Here is a 23,303-nt window from a genome sequence, read left to right on the forward strand (position 1 = left end):
AGCCAAATTAGAGGGATCCCTTTGTGTTCCCTGTGTATTAATTGAGGCTAAGACGTCTATATGGGACTGATTTGCTACAGAACATTCCTTCACAGCTGGCTGTGCTTTGTTTATGTCATGTACCTGCCTTATGTTTGCATCCTTTGTGGCGTGTATATATGTGGGCGTAGCGACATAAAACAGTGAATCCTGCAATTTCCCCCGCATACATATTTCATTGCCTTTCTGCACAATGCATCTATTTCTTTCAAAAGACACTTTACAACCAAGTTCAGTTAATTTTCTCACCGAAAGAATATTACATTTTAAATTAGGAACTAAAAGTATATCCGTTACTATTGTTCTAAGATTACTCAACCTGATAGTGCCTCTGGCAATCGCGTCCCGTGCCGATCCGTCGGCTAGATAAATCTTCTCCTGAACAGGCTTTGAAGTGTGAAACAGACTTGCTTCAGTAATTAGGCAATTTGACGCTCCGCTGTCCAGTAGCCATTTAGAGCTAAGTGTTTTATTGTCCTCCTCAGTAATAAAGTTTACACTTGGTTTCTGCCATCCATTGTCCCTGTTTCTTCTTTTCTTGCTCAAACAATTTCTTTGAATATGCCCCCGAGACCCACAAAAATAACGTTTTGTTTTCTTGCCTGTTTCTTGAATAATTCTGTTGTGCTGTTTCAGCCTCTTTAGACTCAGTCCTTTTACTCTTCTGTCTTCTATTCCATTCCTGTTGCAGTTTTTGCTCTACAAAGTCCAAATTTAAAGTCCCATCAGGTAAAGTTTCCATACTAGTCACTAAATTGTCCCATTTTTGATCAAATGAAGATAAAATGATATAAACCATTTGAATGTCGCTGTGATTCACTCCTCGATCCTGGAGATCTGCAAACAAACGACGAAATTCAGCAAGATGCTCACTCATAGTCACTTCATCTGTAAAACGCATCTGATAAAGTTTCCTCGCTAAATAAAGCCGGCTCCCTGCTGTTTGCTGCACATGAGCAGCCCTCAACGTTTCCCACATTTGATGTGCTGTCGGCTCATTCCTTACGTGTAGCAGTTGAGAATCAGACAGCCCTAGAGTAATAAATGCTTTCGCTTTCTCGTCTTTCTTCATCCACGCTGCTGATGGAGCGGCCGGAGGGGGATTTTCCACCACGTCATATAAATCTTCTTTGACCAGAACTGCTTTCATTCTCCACTTCCAACCGGCATAATTAACGGCACTCAATCTTTCCACCGGCATCCCAGTTGACAGGTTTATCGCCATGTTGCTCACTCTTTTACTTGCCTCTCTTTTGCTGCTTCCTTTCTCTTCAGCAACGGATCAGAACAGCTCCAGAACCTCCTTCTTTGGACCATATGCTGGGCCCATAACCCGTGTTGCAGCGTGTGTTGGTACGGTCCAGAAAGCCGGTACCGAAGCAGGTTCGATCAGAAATAATCCAGGCCAGGCAAAGTACTTTGTAAGAGTCTTTTACTGACATTAAGCTTCTCAAACACAGTTCTCCTTCCATACAACATTCCCCCACACCAGAGCTGCCGTGAGTTCTGCTCTTATCTGAGCTGTTGCCCTTGCCAACCAGCTGCTGGCCTTGACAGACCTGGCATCCCCTCTTGCTCTGGTTAACCCTTTTACTTCAGGTTTCCTTTTCCTCACAAGAACCTCTTTCTGTGAGACACACAGATAGCACAATAGGCCAACAAGGCTCCCCCCCCCCGTTTGCCCCATGCGAGATGCCGTGAGAAGGTGGGACTTCAAAGGAGTCAGAGATTATGGGTGAAGACCTTCCCTACTTAAGGCGGCGCTCCCCGACTTGTTTGCTGAGTCAACTTTCTTCACACGCTGCAGAGTATGCCTAGGTAGCTTAGTTAGGGACTGTAGTGAGTTAGCATAGCTAAGTCTATGAAGCGCACTGCCTTTAATGTAAAAGTTACTCTAATAAAACAGGAATTAATTCCAGTCTCGCCTCCATCTCGTGTCTCGCACTCTGGGCAGGACAATCACTGATGTTTCTTGTTCTCTTCATTCCCCACCCTCAGATCTTTACTCTCAAACTGACAAAGGGCTGTAAATAGAACAAAATTATGTTCCAGAGGGGATGCTCCAGAGGGGAGTAGCAGAACCTCTTGTCATTGTTCAGTAATGAGTCATCTGAATGCCTGAGTAGGGCTAAAGTATCCAATGAATGAGTTCAGTTCAGCTGACTATCAACTGGTTGGTCATTAATGGCTGAGTTTTGCACATAAGGCTTCTTTGACAAAATAAGCAGAATTAGGCAACACAGAGCCCTGTTCTCCCTTACAGTGAGCACTATGTAGCAAAATGATTGCAGATAATGTTTTGAACTTTACAAGAGACTTTACCTCCAGCATTTCCTTGTATTTAAATAATTCAAGGAAGTTTATTCTTAGGTTGCCAGTGTATCAAATGACCTATGTGACAGTCCTCTGGAGTCTGGAGGTTCATCTGACTGAGAATAACAGTCTGAGAAAAGACATCACATTCTGTTAATTCATGAAGGCTTTTGATCCAGTATAGCTACAATAGGTTCTGTGCTATCTCTTGTCCCCTAAGAAGTACTATGGAGATACTTGTCAATGAAGGAAAATTATAAGGGCTCTCCCATCATTATTTTGCTCCTTTTAGGTGACTGGGAACATTGGAATAAAAGAGTTCAGGAATATATTTATCCATCAGACAGTGTTCCTGAATATTCATCTATTCTGGTTCCAAATGTTGACAATGTCAGAACCCAGTTTTTGATAGATACCATAGCAAAACAACATAAAGTAAGTGCATATTTTTCTTGTCAAAGCATGACTAGGTAATGTCTTTTTATTGTTAGGGCATGTGACCTACCTCATTATTACTCCTTTGTGTCTGGGGGCTTTTCCGCATTTACCATTAATAGTAGTATAGTTGCTGTTTTTTCCAGATTTTTTTAGCATGTTGTTCAGCTAGTATTCTGGTATAATGTGCTCAAAAAGCCACTTTGTCTTCTACCACAAAAAAATGACTTTTGTGAAGATATGGAATGCATCTTCAATATTTTCATTTGTGTGGCATGTGTTTGAGCATTGTCCCAGTTTCTTTTGGAGGGAGTGCGGGTTGGTGGGTGTAGTTTTGGAGACATCTGGTTCATGCCACTTCCCTCTGACTGGTGTCAGCTGTCACTTTACAAACTCAGTTCAGAGGAAAGATAGGGCAGGGAGCAAAGGGAGTTCAGGGATGAGCTGTAGGGGCATGTGGTTTCATACTTCCTTTAGCTTAACTTCTTTTAATCTTATACTCTCACAAGATGCCGCCCTGGGCTCCTGCTGGGAGGAAGGGCAGGATATAAATAAAATAACAACAGACATTATATACAAAAGTAAAAAAACATGAAATGGCTAATACTCATAACTCCAACATTTACTGGCTGGAGGAACACCAAGGGTACATAAGGGATGTGACTACAGCCTCAGACCTTTTCTCAATTTGGGCACAACCTGCCATAAGTATGGAAAGGAACATTCCACATTTACTCTCTAGTAACACTGATGTGATCAGAGATGCAGACAACCAGCTATAAATTCATTTTTAAAAATATCAAATCAAACAGCAGGTATATCACTATACATTTATTATTCTTTATTACATTTATATCTCATCCTTCCAAAGGATCCAGGACGGCAAACAACAACCAATAAAACAATTTTAAAAAATGAAAACAAATTTAACACAGACGCAGACTGGGATAAAGGTCTCTACTTTAAAGCTCTGTTGAAGCTCTTTACAACACTAAAGGCTCAAATCCTATATTGTGTGGACAGGCCTGCTGATAATAGGGTATATGCAGGAGGCCCTCACCTGCAGATCAAATGGGCATATAGGGGGTGAGATGATCTTTCAAATATCCTATAGGGTTTTATATACCAAAACCAGCACCTTTAACTTAGCCCAGTAGCTAGCAGGCAGCTAGTGCAATTATTACAGCAGCGGGATAATATGTTGGCAATATCTTGCCCCAGTGAACAGTCAAGCAACCATATTTTGCACCAACTATGGCTTCTGGATCAACCTGAAATGCAGCCCCACATACAGTGCATTACAGTAATCCAGCCTGGAGGTTACCAGTGCATAGATGACAGCAATCAAGCTATCTTGGTCCAGAAACGGTCATAGCTGCCTTACTAGCTGAAGTTTGTAAAAGGCACTCATGTTGAGGTCACCTGGATCTCTGCTGACAGAGATGGACCCAGGAGCAACCCCAGACTACAAACCTGCTCATTCAGGGAGAGTATGTCCCCATCCAAAGCAAGCAATTAACCAATTACCTAGACTCAGGTCCAGAACCACCCATCCACAGTGCCTCTGTCTTGCCAGGATTTCAGAGTCAGTTTGTTGGCTCTGGTAAATGGTAAGTGCAAAAATGTGTGGGGATTATCAATAAGAATAATAAATATTGTAGTCATAGGCAAGGTGTCTCTGTTTAATTGTTCTGATTCCCCCTTCTATTGCAGCCCCTGTGACCCATCATATGCCATTTGAGAGGGTCCCTCTAACCTCAGGAGTGGCTTGTTAGGGAGTTGCAGTGGAGAGGAGGGATGTAGAAATCCTAACTGTATGATGATTTGGCAATTATTGTATAGAAAGGGAATTGGTAATGATATAATCAAGAGCGAAGGGATAGGGGTACCCTTCCTACTCCTTTCCTTTCCAAGCAACTTGTATTGATATTTTGGCAGGGGCTGAAGCCTTAACAGTATTTGAGATCAATAGATCAGAAAGTAAACCAGCATAATTACATTAACATTTTTGATGAATTTAAATCCATTTTTCTGCAGTGATTTAGCTTTATTATAAAAGTATGATAATGTGGACATAACATTGTTGCAGGCAGTGTTGCTTATTGGTGAACAAGGAACAGCAAAAACCGTAATGATTAAAGGTTATTTAAAAAAATATGATCCTGAAGAACATTTATCAAAATGTTTAAACTTTTCTTCAGCAACAGAACCTGGAATGTTTCAGGTACGTTGTGACTTGCTAAGCAGTTCTACATGGTGTGCTGCAGAAATATTTAAAATGCTTTGCAGTAATCTTAAGTGTAAACCCTAGTTTTTTTCTTTGTTTTGAGCATTGAGTTCCAACAGGATTCGTGCTTCCACATTATTTGACAACTTGTGAAAATATTGCTCAAATGTATTTACATATATTGGAAAACAAATTTTAAGACAGAAATTTTTTTAACCAGGATTTATATACTACTTTGGTTATTACTTATATATTTCCCCCCTGTTTTGTTAATTCTTAAGAGGACAATAGAAAGCTATGTGGACAAACGGATGGGCAGTACTTATGGACCTCCAGGTGGCAGAAAAATGACTATCTTCATTGATGATATTAACATGCCAATTATTAACGAATGGGGCGATCAGGTAGAGTTATAAAATTGTATATAATAATATCACTAATTATTAGCTCTATAATCAGTAAAATATATTTTAAAACACTGTGAGACTTCTCATTCACACTATAAATATTACCTGTTTTTGTTAGTAAATAATTATTAGTGGCCAATTCTATGGTTTGCTTTGCTAGACTAATGCAAGGGCCACTGACGCAAAGAAGTTTTGAAGTTTATGGTGAGAATGTTGCAGTTGCAAGCAGTTTCTATGTACAGGGTAAATAAAGTATAAAATAAATTAATTTTTAAAAATGTTTTAATTTAATGCATGCAGCTGGAGGCCCATAGGGATTGCAATTTCCACAACAGAACTCGATTGTGGAAATCTTGCACAAGTCAATTGCAGGCAGGGCACACAGATTGCCAACTGTACTAGACACTAAATATGCCATTACAAACTGGTGACAATAGGTTCTTTTCCCCCTAAGGTTAATAGCCGAATGGGTGTGATTTTTGTCAAGGCTGCGGCTGGGGAGGAAAGGATGAAACCTCCCTTCTCCATGTTCTGTAGTCCTGTGTTCATTTAGTTTACTGGTTGCACTTTTTGGTTGCAGGATTGTGGGGAGCCGCTCTCTTATCTTTGCTGCTTAGTCATTGATTCTTAACACCTGCAGCTTGGAGGAGGCAGTTCTAACTATCCAAAGGACTTTATAAGACCAGCTGCAGTAGTATGGCAGGCAGACCCTGTTGGGCCAATCCTGAAGGGGAAACGCAAAAGGGAACTGTCCCTGTGGGGTCGGCACTTCGGGATTTGGAGGAGAGCAAGGACACTACTCTATTTGACTAGTTTTTGCTGGGATAGTGAGTTGTATGGTGCCATGATGTGGCTGACTATACTATTATAACACCAGACAAGTATGTTAGTGGTCCTACAACTGGTCAGGGTATAAGACTGGTTTAGTCCTGTGGATTTGGTACCCCTGGTTTGGTACTTCCCAGGTGACAGCTGGGTGGTTGCTTCAGTGAGTTGATTAATCTGTTGGCATCTGTTCCTATTGTTACTATCTGCCTTGTGCCAACTGTGAGTGCCCAGAGTGGCTGTGTGTGGTGGTAGAGAGTGCTTGAAAACATGTTAGGGAGGGAGGCAGAATGAGGAAGGCCCATGGACATTAGCAATTCTGATTAGCAAGAGAAGTAGGCATGGGCAGGGTAGGTGGGTCAGAGGGGGGGTTATGGATGCTTGCATTCTGTTTCCTGCTCTGACCTCCCTCCCATCTGTAATATAGTTGAGGTTCATCCACTGTGCCGAATGGTCTGGTGTTATTATCGAACACCAGATTGGTTCATAATAAGATCATGTTGATGCACAATCTGGCATTAAGGATGAAAGGATCTGTCAATTTTGGTTCACTCTGTTTTGCATTTTTCCAATCTTAAATTCATTTCTCCTCATTTCTGCAGAAATCTGTGGATTTCTTTTTTTAATCCTTATTAAAATCTGTAAGCATTTTAGTTTAAATTTCTCCTAATAAACACATTTTTGTATGCAGCTTTGACTAATATACACATTTTTGCAAGCAATTTCTCCTAATATGGTGTATTTTGGGTGTTATTTTCACAGATACAAGCAGCTTCATGCACATTGTTTGCATGGAGAATTGCATCTTAAATTTTGGATAAATACGAATTTTGAAGGATGCCTGTGGTTTGGTTCTCACATTGTTTCAGAAAGTGCAAATTTGATAGTTTCGGCTTTAAATGCAAAATGAATTGAATTCCTCCTGTATCCCTACCTGATATGCATAACCGAGACTTGGTGGGGGAGCTAAGTGGGCCTGACCTGACACACCTTGGCCCATCTGGGTACTTGTTGCAAGTATAATTTATTTTATATTGTGGCCTGTGCCTAGAATAAAGTATCTGTGCTATTTTCTTTTTCAATAGATGATTAACATTTCTTCTATTAATTCCATAGGTGACAAACGAAATAGTGCGCCAGATGATGGAAATGGAAGGAATGTACAGTTTGGATAAACCTGGAGATTTTACTACGATAGTTGATGTGCAGTTAATAGCAGCAATGATTCATCCAGGAGGAGGTCGAAATGATATCCCACAGCGCTTAAAAAGGCAGTTTACTGTGTTTAACTGCACCCTGCCATCCAATACATCCATAGACAAAATTTTTGGTAGATGTTTCTCTTGTAATTTCAGATTGAGTATATTTTATATTAATTTTATAGATTGCACCTGGGAAGAATTTAAAATCATTTCCCTCTTGCTACTGTATTTATTATGTAACTAAAGCCATGTGTACATAAAGCAGGCATAAGGAATTGAATCCTGTATGTTTCTGTCAGACATTTCTAGTTGACCATATACCTCTTTTAATAACTAGAATAAAGCATTAATTAAATTCATTACTTGGGAGATGAACTAAGGTACCCCCCCCCGTAATACAGTAATTTTAAAAACATTTTGAGTGTCTGTATGAAATGCCCTGTTGCAAGGAACTCTCATCAGGTCTTTTTTAACCTATGAAACCTTTGTTCAGGTCTAAATGCAAATTTGATCCAGATGTAATCCAACAACAGCTGAAAATGAATCTCTGGATATATCTAAACTGTTTCATAAATAAGAGGGCTGCTTCATTTGGAGGCCACCAAAAACTCTTTCCGTTTGCAGTGTCCCTCACAGGGGCCTTGACATTTGAATACCTCTTTCTCCAGAAGTGGTGAACATCTGCTGACTCAGCCATCTGCAGAATCTGCATACGGGTATCACTGCTACAGTGTTGCTTGTGTAGAGAGTGTGGAACTGGACCAGTACAGTAAGAGGTTTAGAAATGTGATGGTTCTGTATGGAAATAGTGCCAAATGGAGGTAGTTTCCTGCACCTTCCACATGTGGCTTGAGTTGTAATACTTATCCTCAGGCGCTAACATATTTATTTAGATTTCTGTAGCCTTTTTTAAAAAATGAGTTTAAAAGGAAAAAAAAGCAGACAGTATAAAAAGACATGAGGTAAAAATGCAACTAAACATTTAACTTGGCATTTAAAACTTAATAGTGAAGATGCCATGGGAGCATCTTGGAGACAATGTTGCACAGATGGAATGCCACTACCAAAAAGGCTCTTTCCCAGTTGCAGGAGTCAGGGGAAGGGACTCTTGATTAACATCTTATGAAACTTAAATCTTTGAGAAATGCTCCATAGTATACAGAGAGTAGGATATTCCCTTGTGCAAAGAATAATAACAGCAAACATGAGAATGCAGTCATAAAAGTGTCTACTCCATATAAGTGTATATGGGATTGCAGTTTAAAGCTTTGTCCTCCGTAGCCTTATGCTTGGATACAGTGTGTTTTGAAGCCGCTGTAAGCACATTTCTGCTTTAAATTATCCAGCATGATATTTTGCCTTATATTGTTGTTATGTGCTTTCAAGTCGATTACAGCTTATCGCGACCCTGTGAATCAGTGACCTCCAATAGCATCTGTCATGAACCACCGTATTCAGATCTTGTAAGTTCAGGTCTGTGGCTTCCTTTATGGAATCAATCCATCTCTTGTTTGGCCTTCCTCTTTTTCTACTCCCTGCTGTTTTTCCCAGCATTATTGTCATTTCTAGTGAATCAAGTCTTCTCATGATGTGTCCAAAGTATGATAACCTCAGTTTCATCATTTTAGCTTCTAGTGACAGTTCTGGTTTAATTTGTTCTGACACCCAATTATTTGTCTTTTTCAGAGTCCATGGTATGTGCAAAGCTCTCCTCCAACACCACATTTCAAACAGTTGATTTTTCTCTTATCCACCTTTTTCACTGTCCAACTTTCACATCCATACATAGAGATCGAGAATACCATGGTCTAAATGATCCTGACTTTAGTGTTCAGTGATACATCTTGGATTTTAGGACCTTTTCTGCTTCTCTCATAGCTGCCCTCCCCACTCCTGGCCTTCTTCTGATTTCTTGACTACTGTCTCCATTTTGGTTAATGACTGTGCCAAGGTCTTGATAATCCTTGACAAGTTCAATGTCCTTGTTTTCACCTTTAAAGTTACATAAATCTTCTGTTGTCATTACTTTAGTCTTCTTGACATTCAGCTGTAGTCCTGCTTTTGTGCTTTCCTCTTTAACTTTCATCAGTATTAGTTTCAAATCATTACTGGTTTCTGCTAGTAGTATGGTATCATCTGCATATCTTATTGATATTTCTCCCTCCAATTTTCACACCTCCTTCATCTTCATCCAATCCCGCTTTCCGTATATGTTCTGCGTATAGATTGAACAAATAGGGTGATAAAATACACCTGTCTGACACCCTTTCCGATGGGGAACCAATCAGTTTCTCCATATTCTGTCCTTACAGTAGCCTCTTGTCCAGAGTATAGATTGTGCATTAGGACAATCACATGCAGTGGCACCCCCATTTCTTTTAAAGCATTCCATAGTTTTTCATGATCTACACAGTCAAAGGCTTTGCTGTAATCTATAAACACAGGGTGATTTTCTTCTGAAATTCCTTGGTCCATTCCATTATCCAACATATGTTTGAGATATGATCTCTGGTGACTCTTCCCTTTCGAAATCCAGCTTGGATGTCTGGCATTTCTCGCTCCATATATGGTAAGAGCCTTTGTTGTAGAATCTTGAGTATTACTTTACTTGCATGGGATATTAAGGCAATAGTTCGATAATTACTGCATTCTCTGGGATCCCCTTTCTTTGGAAGTGGGATGTATATTGAACACTTTCAGTCTGTGGGCCATTGTTTAGTTTTCCATATTTGTTGACAAATTTTTGTCAAAATTTGGACAGATTCAGTCTCAGTAACTTGTAGCAACTCTATTGGTATGCCATCTATTCCTAGTGATTTGTTTCTTCCAAGTATTTTAAGAGCAGCTTTCACCTCACATTCTAAAATGTCTGGTTCATCATACAGTTCCTCCATGAATGAATCTGTCATCCTGGCATCTCTTTTATAGAGTTCTTCAGTGTATTGCTTCCATCTTCCTTTCATTTCATCTCTGTCAATCAGTGTGCTCCCCTGTTGTTCTACCCTTTTTGTTGTCCTCTTCTATTTCTATACAATAACCATTGTAATCGTTTTCTCTGTCCCTACGTACTAGTCGTTGTATAGTTGCATTTAGGATTCTAACCGTGTTTCAGTCTCCTTTTGTTTTTGCTTTCCTTCTCTCTTTAACCATTTTAAGAGTTTCGTCAGTCATCCATTGAGGTCTTTCTCTCTTTTTAACAAGAGGTATTGTCTTTTTGCATTCTTCCCTGATAATGTCTTTGACTTCACTCCATAGTTCTTCTGGTTTTCTGTCAACTACGTTTAAAGCCTCAAATCTGTTCCTTATTTGATCTTTATATTCTTCTGGGATGTTATTTAAATTGTATTTTGGCATTATGATTGATTTGTTGGTCTTCTTTAGCTTTACTCTGATTCTTGATATGACCAGTTCATGATCTGTACCGCAGTCTGCTCCTGGTCTTGTTTTAGCAGAAGGTCCTGTTTTCGCAGAAAGTTTTGCAGAACTTCTCCATCTTCTGCTACCAATTATATAATCAGTTTGATTCCTATATTGACCATTTGGCTTGTATAGTAAATTATAACATAATTTGCCATGTCCACCGTTATGTATCTTTAACCTCTTTCCTTCTGAAACTATATCACTGTTCTGCTATATTTTGTAGTCAAGTCAATCCTTCAGGTAAGACCAGTGTTTGTGGTCCCATATAACTGAAGGAGAGACCAGTGAAGATTACAGGCACATAAACATTCACTGCAAGAAACTGATACAATAAAATGTTTAACCTTCTCTCTGTTATTTCTCTCCCATCAAAACAGTAACTATTATATTGTCTGAAGCTAAGTAACAGCTATACATCCTTGCTGGAGAAGAATGTTTAAAGTTCAGCCGTTCATGAGAACATAGAATTTTGGAATCATTTAACAATATATCTTTATTTTTCAGGAATAATTGGCTGTGGCTACTTTCATTCATGTAGAAATTTCAAGCTTGAAATATGTGATATGATAATGAAATTGGTGTCAGCAGGCAGAATCTTGTGGCAGTGGACTAAGGTACAGAATGCCATAATTATTTAAATATATTCCCAATTTATGGGTATAACACAGGACAAAAAATCAGCTCACATATTATTGGTAATGTATAGGCTCTATAATGTTTTCATTAACGAAGGAATCTATAGGAAGGAATGAAGTTGGATGGGGAAGAAATTACTTGTGTGTCCATTTTCAGCTCTAGAATAGCAGATCATGCTGAAAATAACATGTGGCCTAAAACTAATATTCACAATATTTGAAATCTAACAGATTTTCCAATCATATTTTAATGGGAAATATTGGTTGCAATACTTGAATCTGTATTTTGAATTGGAATTCTTCACCCCAAAATTCCCATCACCCATCTGCAAGGAGGCAGGCAGTTTCCATTCAAACCCTTAAGTCTCGTACCTGGGATTTAGACTCATGTCCTGCCCACATCATGCCCAGTCTGGGCTTTGAAGACGACTAGAACCAGCCCAAAGTACTGACAAGCTATTTGGAAATTTGGATGCTTTAGACGTGTTAGTATTTCTTGAACATTTTTTATTTTGGTAGATTTCATAAACTGTTGAATGCCAAATACTATTTATAATTGCATGTTTTCTGTTAAATGCTGTCCAGTAAAAGTACCATTATATATCAGTGATCAAATACCCTCTCCTCTGACAGTTAAGGTATCTTATTTTGTGGAACCCACCACTTTTGCTGAATTTATATAGTTCTGTTCCACTGGAACAGTTTTACTTGTTTTCATAATTGTAATAGTTATATCTGTTGTTTTTATAACTGTATATTATATTGTAATCTGTCCTGGTACATTAGAGGAAGCTAGCTATGGAAATATCATTGCTTTATGAATATCATCTGTAAATTATATTTGCATAAGATATTTGATATACAAATATCTTAAGATATTTTACAAATATCACTGTTTGTAAAATGTAGACCTTAATATTCAGCCTTCCAGAAAATATATGGGAAATATTCATAATCAAATTTACAAAGGGAATTTTTGTGTGTGTGTGTGTTGGGGGTAATATAGGCTGCAAACTCACTTGCCTGGGAGTTTCAGTGAGTTCAGCGGCATAGACATGTATAGGATTGCACTGTTAGTTTTGGATCTAGACTAGAGCCCCAGCCCCAGAAGAACTCCATGGACGGACTGACTGATTCTGAGAACAGGGCAGCTTACATCATTTTATATTTCTGCTACAAACCCATTCTGATGTGTGAGCTTTTACCATTATTTTGGGACAGGAAAACAATGTTTTCATAGCCTCTGCCCAGACTTTGAGATAGCTATTTTTGGATTTTGTTTGATTTTTAGTTTGAGTGTTGCAGGGTAGCTTTGAACTTCTTCATCTGAACGCATGAACAAATTGTTCCACACTCTGCATGAAATCACTCAAGGGAAGCATCAGAACTTCAAAACTTCGTTGTATTTATGTAGACCACTGGTGAGAAACCTTTCACCTTCCAGATGTTATTAGATTACATCTCCCAGCATCCTGAACTGTTGACCATTCTGGCTAGGGGTGATAGATGTTGGAGTTAAATGGCACCTGGAGAGCTACAAGTGGTTCTCTCTGCTACACTAACAAGTGCATGTTCAAAGTGCCTGCTTCTGGCTTAATTTGCCCCCCCCCTGCCAGGAGGATCTTCGCTCCAACTGTCATTTATTCAATGGCCACAGAGGTGAGGAGAACTAGGGATAGAATCCATTGGCTGGTGCCAGTTCAAAAGCATTCTGTCGACCTAACAGGCTGGCATTGATTCGAGTTCATTGTGTGCCTGCTTGTCGCTGCTTTTACCAATCCACTTTTTTCACTCTGAAAAATATCAATACTAATATTGATATTAATATCAATATTTTGAAAGAAAATATTTTGAAGGAAGTATTGTTATTTTGAAAGAAACATCAATATATCTGTTAAAATATCAATATTTTGAAGAAAATACCAATTTTTAAAAGGAGATATTGATAAATTATCATTCTTACAATTGATGTTATAGAGTTCATTTTCAAAAATAGCCATTGAAATTTGCTACATTAAAATATGACCCTCAGTTACTGAGAACAAGCAAATTAATGGAAAAATTGAAATTATCCAATTTCAAATTAGGCAGAATTCTAGCACATTCCTAAGAACTCCTTGGACCCCTTTCACAACCCAAAACATAAAGTGCCTCTGGGTAGTTGATTTGGAGAGCCATCGTGGTGAAGTGTTTAGACTAGGGCCTGGCAAATCAGGGTTCAAATCCTCACTGAGCCATGACACTCACTGAGTGACTTTGGGCCACTCACCTTCTCTCAGCCTAACCTACCTCACAAGGTTGTTGTGAGGGTAAAATGGGGAGGGGGAACCATGTACGCCACTTTAAGCCAATTGGAGGAAAGGTGGGATTTAAATGTAATAATACAATAATATAAAATCTCCATCCAGAGGACACCAACAATGGAAGATCAGTCTGATCTGAAACTGGATGTCAACACCTGCTAATAATTCATTCTGACCTGGTCAAAGTTGTCTCCTTCTACTGTCTTTTCCCTTCATTGCCTTTTACATATGAGTCTTGTCTTTTTTTAAACTGTAGACCAGGAGCCAGGCCCTGTGTCTTACTTTGATTTATGTATAATGCCTATTCAATGTAGGTATTCTAGAAATAAATGATTGTCTTTCATCATGGTAAAGGCATGTTTGAAGTCACCCCAAATCTCTGACTCCAGTTAAGGATGGTGTGGAGTACCCCCTTTCCCTTCCTGATCTACTTACCCAAAATTCACATATAAAAGAAATTCACATGTAAGAACCTGTCCCCATTTAATAAGATGTGTCAAACCTTAACTTTCATTTTGCACTATCCCCATATTAATGCAAGTGACATTTCTGCGTTTTACTGAAAAAAACAGGATGCCTGGGGATATCATTCATTCAGTGGCGATCACTCGTGTCCGAGTATCTTCCAAGATAAGGTCTGTAGCGGTGTGTCTGTGACTGTGGAGGTTAATCCTAGATCCACACAGCCTTCCACAGTGAGGACATAAGTTTCCAGATGGAAGACAGTCACGATGAGGATTTGCTTGACATGCCTTCTGCTTAGCTGTTTTGTCCATTTCACCCTGTACTCGTGCTTCTTCAAAGTCCATAGCATCTTTGATAATAGCCGACCTCCAGTTGGGACTCTCATGGGCCAAAACTTCCCAGTTCTTGATGCTCATGTTACATTTTTTTAGATTACCTTTGAGAACATTTTTCAACCTCTTTTGCTGTCCACCTATATTTTATTTATTTATTTATTTATTCATTCATTCATTCATTCATTTATTATCCCATTTTCCATCCTTAAGTTGGGAGTAAAGTAGCTGCTTTGGAAGACAGTAATCAGGCATTCGAACAACGTGGCCAGTCCAGCGAAGTTGATGTTGAAGGATCTTTGTTTCAACACTGGTGGTCTTTGCTTCTTCCAAAATGCTAACATTAGTCCATCTGTCTTCCCAAGTAATTTGCAGAATTTTCCAGAGGCAGCATTGGTGGAATCTTTCAAGAAGTAGGGAGCGGAGTGCATAAATGGTCCATGTTTCACAGGCATACAATAAGGTCGGCAGTACAATGGCTTTGTAAATAAAGATTTTGGTCTCCCAGCAAATATTCTGATCCTCCAACACTCTGTGCTTCATTCAGGAGAATGCGGCACTCGCAAAGCTCTACTGTGTTGAATGTCAGGGTCGATGTCAGCTTTTACAAAGAGATGGCTGCCAAGATAGGAAAAGTGATCAACATTCTCCAGCAACACACCATTAAGCTGGATTGATGGTGCTACAGAAGGACTAGTTTGCACCTGCTGATGAAGCACTTTGGTTTTTTTAATATTAAGGGAGAGCCCAAACTTTCCATATGCTTCTGCAAAGACATTTAGGATAGTTTGAAGATCTTTCTCTGAATTTGCGGAGACTACATTATCATCAGCATATTGAAGTTCTACGACAGAGGTTGTAATTACCTTACTTTTTGCTTTCAGCCTACTGAGATTTAAAAGCTTTCCATCTGTTCGATATATGATTTCCACACCAGTAGGAAGTTTCCCCTCAATAAGGTGTAGTATCATAGCAATGAAAATAGCAAATAAGGTTGGAGCAATGATGCATCCCTGTTTTACGCCTGATTCAACTCTGAATGGATCACTCTGAAAGCAACTGTTATCTAAAATTGTCACTGTCATGTTGTCATGAAGGAGTCGCAAAATATTCACAAATTTATCAGGGCATCCAATTGTCAGAAGGATTGTCCAGAGAGCGGTTTGATTCACAGTTTCAAAGGCCTTAGTCAGGTCAATAAACACCATATATAAAGGTCAGTTCTGCTCCCAGCATTTTTCTTGAAGCTGTTGTGCAGTGAAGATCATGTCCACTGTCCCCCTGGAAGGGCAGAAACCATTTTGGGATTCAGGGAGGATATCTTCTGAAGTAGGTAGGAGGTGATTTGTGAGGATCCTTGCAAGGATTTTACCTGTGGTAGAAGGAAGAGAGATGCTTCGATAGTTCCCACAATCTGTTCTATCACCCTTCTTAAAAAGAGTGATAATTATGGCGTCCCTAAAGTCTTCTGGGATCTCCTCCCTCATCCAGACCTTTTTGATGAGCTTATGAATCTGTATAAGTTCAGGCCCACCTTCTTTAAAGACTTCAGCAAGAATCCCATCAGGTGCACTAGCTTTATTATTCTTCATTTGATTAATGGCTCTACTGACTTCATCCAAATTAGCGTATACTGCAAGCTCATGTCTAGTTTGTTGTTACAGAATTTGTGAGAAGACCTCACTAGCCACAATAGAGTTAAGATTAAGGAGGTCATGGTAATGCTCTTTGCAATGCTTGCAATAGACTGTATCCTTAAGAAGTTTGGTACCATCCATTGAACATAAGGGATTTGTACCAAAATTTGTTGATCTGTAGATGGTCTTTGCGGCATTAAAAGAGCCCCATATATCATGAGCATCTGCAAAATGCTGGATTTCTTGAGCTTTCCTTATCTACCAGGCTTTCTTAAGTTCTCTAGTTCTTCGTTGAATCTCAGCCTTTGTACTGGCATAGATTTTCTTTTTAGCAGCACAGTCAATTTTCTTTTCTTGTTGATGATATGTTCAATCTCACTATCATTCTCATCAAACCAATCCTGATGTTTCTTAGTTTGGTATCCAATAGTTTGTTCACATGTTGCAATAATGGAAGTCTTCAGTTTAATCCAGTGTTCCTCAACGTTTTCAAGGAGTTTCATAGGCAGACATTTCTTAAGCACTAATTGAAAACCAACTCGCTTAATAGGATCTTGAAGGGTTCATTTTACACCTTGGTTTTCTTCCTTGGAGCCTACATTAAGGAACAATATTAATGGCCATAGTGGATCAAATTAATCGGTGATCTGTCCAGCAGTCATTGGCACTCGTCTTGGCCCTAGTGATGAGTACAACACGACGATCTCTAGCACTCACAATTAAGTAATCCAGGAGATGCCAGTGTTTCGACTGAGGGTGCTTCCATGATGTTTTAAATTTATTTTTCTGGTGAAAGAGTGTGTTTGTAATAACAAGATTAGGCTCTGCACATTTAGTCAGAAGTAGAATTCCATTCAGATTGCTGTTGCCAACTCCTCCTTTCCCAATGGTTTCTGGCCATAAATTGAAATCATGCCCAACTCTTGCACTGAAATCACCCAGGATGATAATTTTATCCTCCTTAGATATCTCTGATAAGATGGTGTCCAGCTGGGTATTAATTTTTTCCTTGATGTTTTCATCAGCATCTAATGTTGGCGCACATGCACTTACAATAGTTTCCTGCTGGTTTTTGGTGAGTTTTAACCAGAAAGTTGAGAGCCTTTCATTAATGCCAATAGGAATTTCTGACAAAAGCTTCACAAAAGCTTTAATTGCAAAGCCTACCCCATGTATTTGTTGTTCTTGTTCAGGCAGTCCTTTCCAGAAGAAGATATAACCTCCTTTTTCTTCCTTCAGTTGTCCTTCTCTTGCTCTTCCAGTTTCTTGGAGTGCTGCTATGTAACATTAAAATGTCTCAACCCCCTCACGATGATGGGAGTCCTGTGTTCAGGACATTCATTGTCTGCGTTGTCCAGCAATGTCTATATATTCCATATTCCAAAATTCAGTTGTCTTTTGTGACTGCTAAGTGGTGACCCTACTGGATACGGTAATACACATGAAATGCAGAGTGGATCCTGAATAGACTGCTCAGTCGTGGATATAGCTGCCGAACTATTGAACTACCTTGGTCCTTGAGCCAGGACGACTGAGTCTGTATCCACCGCCCATGTGCCGGTCCATGACTAGGGGCTTCTGGATTTCACAGTCTTGACCCCGTCGGCATTCACCGATTGCCATGGGACTTTTGTTTTATTTTGGTTGGAAGACGCCTGTGCATGAATTTGTTTTATGTGGGGAGATCACTGCACAACGATCAACACACAATCTTGACAGAAAAAGGCTTTGATCCAATGGATACCACGATTGGGACTCTTTTATCTGTAGCTTTCATCTGCCTTCACAGCCGTTCTAACGTACACATTGTTATCCTCCGCCTGTTCTGCCATTGAGGACATTCTTGGATTGTTCATTGTCTGGTTCCTCATCCTTGACCCTACCTCCATGGATGACCCTGCTGGGAGTACATGACTCCCAACGGCATTGCTCACAGGGTTCATTGGAACACTCAAGCCCACTCACCACTACAAGGTGACGATCCAGTGAGTGGGGATATATAAATAAATATATGCTGGGAATATATAAATACAAGAAAGTAGGTGTATTTATGGTTTTAGAGGTTAAAGTGCACATTTATTTATTTCACACTACTATGAAAGCTTTCAACAGAAAACATATGTTTTTGCTTTAGGTGAAAATGTTGCCCACACCATCCAAATTTCATTACATCTTCAATCTACGAGATCTTTCCAGAATTTGGCAAGGAATGTTAATCATAAAAGCAGAAGAATGTACTGAACTCCCAACTCTTCTGGCACTATTTAAAAATGAATGCACTAGAGTAATTGCTGACAGGTATGATCATCATATTTTTTCCTGAAGAGTTGCAAACACTGAGAAGCAGACAGCCTACCACTTTCCACCTGCACTTTCATGATGAAGTCCAGGTTCTAAAGGTAAATTGTGGAGAAAAGTAACTAAAAACTTTGTAAGGGAAAAAACAAAACAAAAAAACCACTTGTAAAACAGAAGGCTCTTCCCTCTTTTGAAGAGGGCTCAACTGTGATGGGAGAGGAAAGAAGGAAACCTCCAGGTTCATAGGGGAAAATGTTGTTTATTTAAAGCCAAACCTGTTTCAAACACTTGTTCTTCCTCAAGGGACACCTTGAACAACAATTTTCAACCTGGTTGCAACATTCAAGAGTTGAAGAAGAAAAACAGTTTGAAATGTGCTGAGCTTCAAATAAATAACTTTTGGTTTGTACAGCTGAGCCATGTCCCTCACAAGAGAGCAACAAAACAGGCCATGTCCCAGGACTAATGCCCCCCCCACAGTTTCCCCCTCTGTTTTTTCAAGATACACAACTCCTGAAGCAAGTGACTTGACCTAGTGGAGGGAGAGGGAAGGAGAATATGGGAGATGTGGACAGCCTGTTAACTTCTCAGACTGCCCTGGTAAACTGCCAGCATCCATGCCAAAAGGAGGTCGAGAAGGGGAGGACCAGGGTTCAGTTGAGCCCTGTGGACATTCTACTACACATTTATTTTATTTCAAAAGTATTTATAAGCCACACTTTTCATAGAATTACATCAAAGAGGCTTACAACATACAGAGGTACAATAAAATTTAAAACCAATAAAAGCATCAATAAATACTGCATTGGTCAAGGGGGGCAGGAGTTCATGTTAAAATACCTATCTAAAAAGTTCAGCTTTCAAGAGACGTGCCTATATGGTAAAGGATTGTATTTTAATCCTCTTGTCATTTACCCCTTTTATCTCATAAATTAGAACAAGAATTGTGAATAAAAGTCAGAAAAGTTAATTAAAACTGTAATAGAAGAGATTCCAAACATGTGTAAGTTATTAATAATGATTCCTGGTACAGGGGAGAAAATGTAGTCTCCATCAAGAAGAGACTAGTTACTAAGAAGGGCCATAGGTTGTGGTAGAGCATCTGCGTTGTATGCAGTAGGTCCCAGGTACAATCCCTGGCATTTCCAGAGGAGGTTGGGATTCGCTGCCTGAAATCCTGGAGAGCTGCTGCCAGTCAGTGTAGACAATACTGAACTAGATGGACCTATGGTCTGATGGTATAAGGCAGCTTCCTATATTCCTATGTTTAGAGGCAGTCGAGATGGATAAATGAACTAAAGCTACACCCAATTGACTAATATTGCAGGGAAAATATTTGCTTTATTGATTTTTAGAATACAAATCATGGACACACAAAGTTTGTTGGGAATTTATTTTTATAATCTAAAGTACTTGTTATCTCTCACATGGTGTTACTACAATATTGTTTGTTTCTTTTCAATAATAATGAAAAAAGCTAATGAAAACTGAAGTGCACCAGGAGACTGCAGCCCAGCACTAAAACATACAATGTACATGTATATGCTAAAGTACACACAAGCAGAAAATCATATAAAGTGAGGGAGGTACACAATGGCTTACAGTTCCAGCTTTCAGGCTGTTCTTTAATCCTTTTCTATATATGGCACCTCCATTCCAAGGCAGTTTACTTGGGAAAGATTAGAAGCTAGCACGTAGGAATAAAAAGTCTGGGAAAACCTAGCAGGAGAAGAGTATGAGATGTCCTGTGATAGTAACTTACTCAGCAGTAAGCACACTAGAGTGGAATTTGGAAGTATCTGCACCCAGTGCTGTTTGCCATGATGTCAACATTTACTTAAATAAATGTTGGCAATATACATTCAGTTTATGTAGATATTTAATCCACTGTTGGGGGTGGGAGAGACAAAATCCTTTGGCTATCTTTTCATACTTTTTCAGCAGAATCTTTCTGTTATTTGTACCTGAATTGTGTCTTACAGATTTGTCTGTGAAGAAGATGAAGCTTGGTTTGACAGAAATTTTACTAGAGTTATCCAAGAACATGTGGATGCAGAATTGGTATCAGTGATTAATCCAGAACCATATTTTGTTGATTTTTTACGGGATATGCCTGAACCAACTGGTGATGAACCTGAAGATTTTGTGTTTGAAGCACCAAAAGTTTATGAATTGGTATTTATTTAATTAATTGATTCTAGATCCCTTTCCTGATACTTGGGTGGGTCACAACAAAAAGATAGTATCACACATACTAAAAGTACATAAAATATATAGCTGAAATACTTATACAAAGATTGCTCTAAAGAGGCATGGGGAATTTCAGGCCTTCCTCCAAGCCTCTCTATCTGGCTCTCAGGACTCTCCCCAGGCCACACTTCTTAACCTTTGTTTTTGAGCATGTGGTTCATGGTCTATCTGTTCAATGTTATAAATGTTGTTAGGTACTTTGAAGGCTTTAGTTAAAAAGTGGCATATAAATTGACCAAATAAGTAAAAACTGACATCCTGAATTCCAGAATGTGGTAGATTGCAGAATATTGTAGATTGGGATAGGCAATGTACTGGGAGCCACATCAAAAATAGATGATGAATCCAAGGGTGACAGGTAACTTTTCATATTCTGTTGTGTAGTATTAACACACTTTGCATATTCTTTTCACGACCATGGCAAATACCAAGCTACAGGAAGTGGGCACATAGCAACAGTTGTATTTAGGTTGCCTATAAGCATTTGGGAAGGAGGGGCAGGCTATAAATGAACACAAGAAATAATTAGATTTACAGTGGTTCCCTACCTTTATGAGTATGGGACCCCTTTGTAACCTTAAAAACCTTTGCAACCCCCCACATGCTAAGTGTTTGCAACCACCCACATGCTAAGGGCTCCTGCCGGGAGGAAGGGCAGGATATAAATCAAATAATAAATAAAAGTGTTGTAATTTTCATCTCTGTTAATTGAAAAATACATAATGAAGTGTTAAATGATATCACTTTCTCCTTTGCTTGGAAATAAGACCTCAGGTGGGTAACTAGCTCCATCTAGCGGTTAAAGGCAGAAACAGCGCTGTTCGATTTTGCAGGGTCTTCCAGCTCTCCACGGCTACTTGACACAGTTCTCTTTCTGCCTTCACCAAAGACAGTTGATTCTGCTCTCTGCTTACCTTTGGTTCAGCTCTGTATTAATTTTTTCTGTTTCCTTGGGTTCCTTGGTTGTCTCGTCTTCCCTGTGTTTGGTCAGTATAATTTCTTTTGTGAAAAAAACAAAAAACATTCAGTTGCGCCTTCAGTCCTCCTCTCTCTCCCAGAGTTCAATGCCTTCAATTTTTCTATTAACTGCTGCCTTCAGCCGGCTATGTGGGCCCCTGACTTCAACCAGCTTCATTGTCCCCCCCACCATCTCCAGAGCGGCCGCAGCACCTTGAATGTTTCAACACCAACTGCCCAAGCACTTCTCCCACTTGCCCTTGCACCTGTAAGCCCCTCCAAGCTGGTTTTTCACTCATGGGTAAGACAACCATTAAAGTCAGATGCCAGTTTGATAGGCTGGGGAGCCATATGCAAGGGACAGATAGTGCAGGGAGTCTGGTCAACAGAGGAGGCATTACTCCCCATCAGTCTCCTGGAGCTTGGAGCAATTTGTCTGGCATTGAGACATTTTGCCACGTTGAGACCTTTGAGGGCAGTGCTCAGCAGAACAGACAATGTGACCGCCAAAGCATATGTAAATCATCAAGGGAACGTAAAGATGGTTCATCTTCAATGGGAAGCCTTGGAACTCTTGCAGTGAGCAGAGTTCTATTTGGAGTAGCTCCTGGCAGAACATCTGAAAGGGAAAGATCAAAATTTATTTTATTTATTTTTTATTTATTTAAAATACTTATACCCCGCCCTTCTTCCGAGGAACTCAGGGCAGCTCACAATTAAAACAATAAACAATCAGAACAACCAATATGCATGTTAAAAACAATTAAAAATAGATTAAATCAAAATAGATTAAAACTATAACATTTTCAGTTAAAAGCCCGCCTAAATAAAACAGTCTTCACCTGGGCGCGAAAGGACGATAGCAAGGAAGCCAACCGAACCTCGCTAGGGAGGGAATTCCACAATCTAGGGGCAGCCATCAAAAAGGCCCTATTCTGTGTCTCGGCAAGAAGAACTTGTGAGAAAGATGGAATAGTAAGAAGGGCCTCACCGGATGATCTTAAAATCCGGACAGGTTCATAGAGGGAGACATGGTCTAACAGATAGCCTGGACCTAAGCCGTATAAGGCTTTATAGGTCAAAACCAGCACTTTGAATTGTGCCCGGAAACAGATTGGCAGCCAGTGGAGCTGGTATAGCAAAGGAGTAGTATGTTCTTTGAACCCAGCTCCAGTTAACATTCTGGCTGCCGCTCTTTGTACCAATTTAAGTTTCCGAGCAGTCTTCAAGGGCAGCCCTACATAGAGTGCGTTACAGTAGTCTAATCGGGATGTAACTAAGGCATGTGTTACCGTAGTCAAGTCTGACAGGTCAAGGAACAGGCGCAGCTGGCGCACTAATCTTAATTGAGCGAAGGCACTCCCGGCCACAGCAGAGACCTGCGCCTCCAAGCTCAAAGTTGAGTCCAGGAGTACTCCCAAGCTGCGAACTTGAGATTTCAGGGGGAGTGTAACCCCGTCCAGCACAAGTTGAATCCCTATTCCCTGATCCGCCCTCCGACTGACAAGGAGCACCTCTGTCTTGTCAGGATTTAGTTTCAGCTTGTTCGTCCCCATCC

At 39.7% G+C, this 23,303-nt stretch overlaps 1 protein-coding gene across 1 annotated transcript in view; it reads left to right on the forward strand.

Annotated features, from left to right (window-relative positions):
- DNAH8 (dynein axonemal heavy chain 8) overlaps nucleotides 1–23,303 on the forward strand; it is a 338,579-nt gene that overhangs the window by 188,946 nt on the left and 126,330 nt on the right. Inside the window, exons 54-60 of the mRNA XM_061624897.1 lie at nucleotides 2,645–2,787; nucleotides 4,877–5,011; nucleotides 5,296–5,418; nucleotides 7,363–7,576; nucleotides 11,373–11,482; nucleotides 18,375–18,538; nucleotides 20,521–20,713. Coding sequence (XP_061480881.1) covers nucleotides 2,645–2,787; nucleotides 4,877–5,011; nucleotides 5,296–5,418; nucleotides 7,363–7,576; nucleotides 11,373–11,482; nucleotides 18,375–18,538; nucleotides 20,521–20,713 — 1,082 coding nt within the window. The remainder of the gene's footprint in view (nucleotides 1–2,644; nucleotides 2,788–4,876; nucleotides 5,012–5,295; nucleotides 5,419–7,362; nucleotides 7,577–11,372; nucleotides 11,483–18,374; nucleotides 18,539–20,520; nucleotides 20,714–23,303) is intronic.

The sequence above is a fragment of the Rhineura floridana genome, chromosome 4, assembly GCF_030035675.1.
Source record: "Rhineura floridana isolate rRhiFlo1 chromosome 4, rRhiFlo1.hap2, whole genome shotgun sequence".
Taxonomy (NCBI): domain Eukaryota; kingdom Metazoa; phylum Chordata; class Lepidosauria; order Squamata; family Rhineuridae; genus Rhineura; species Rhineura floridana.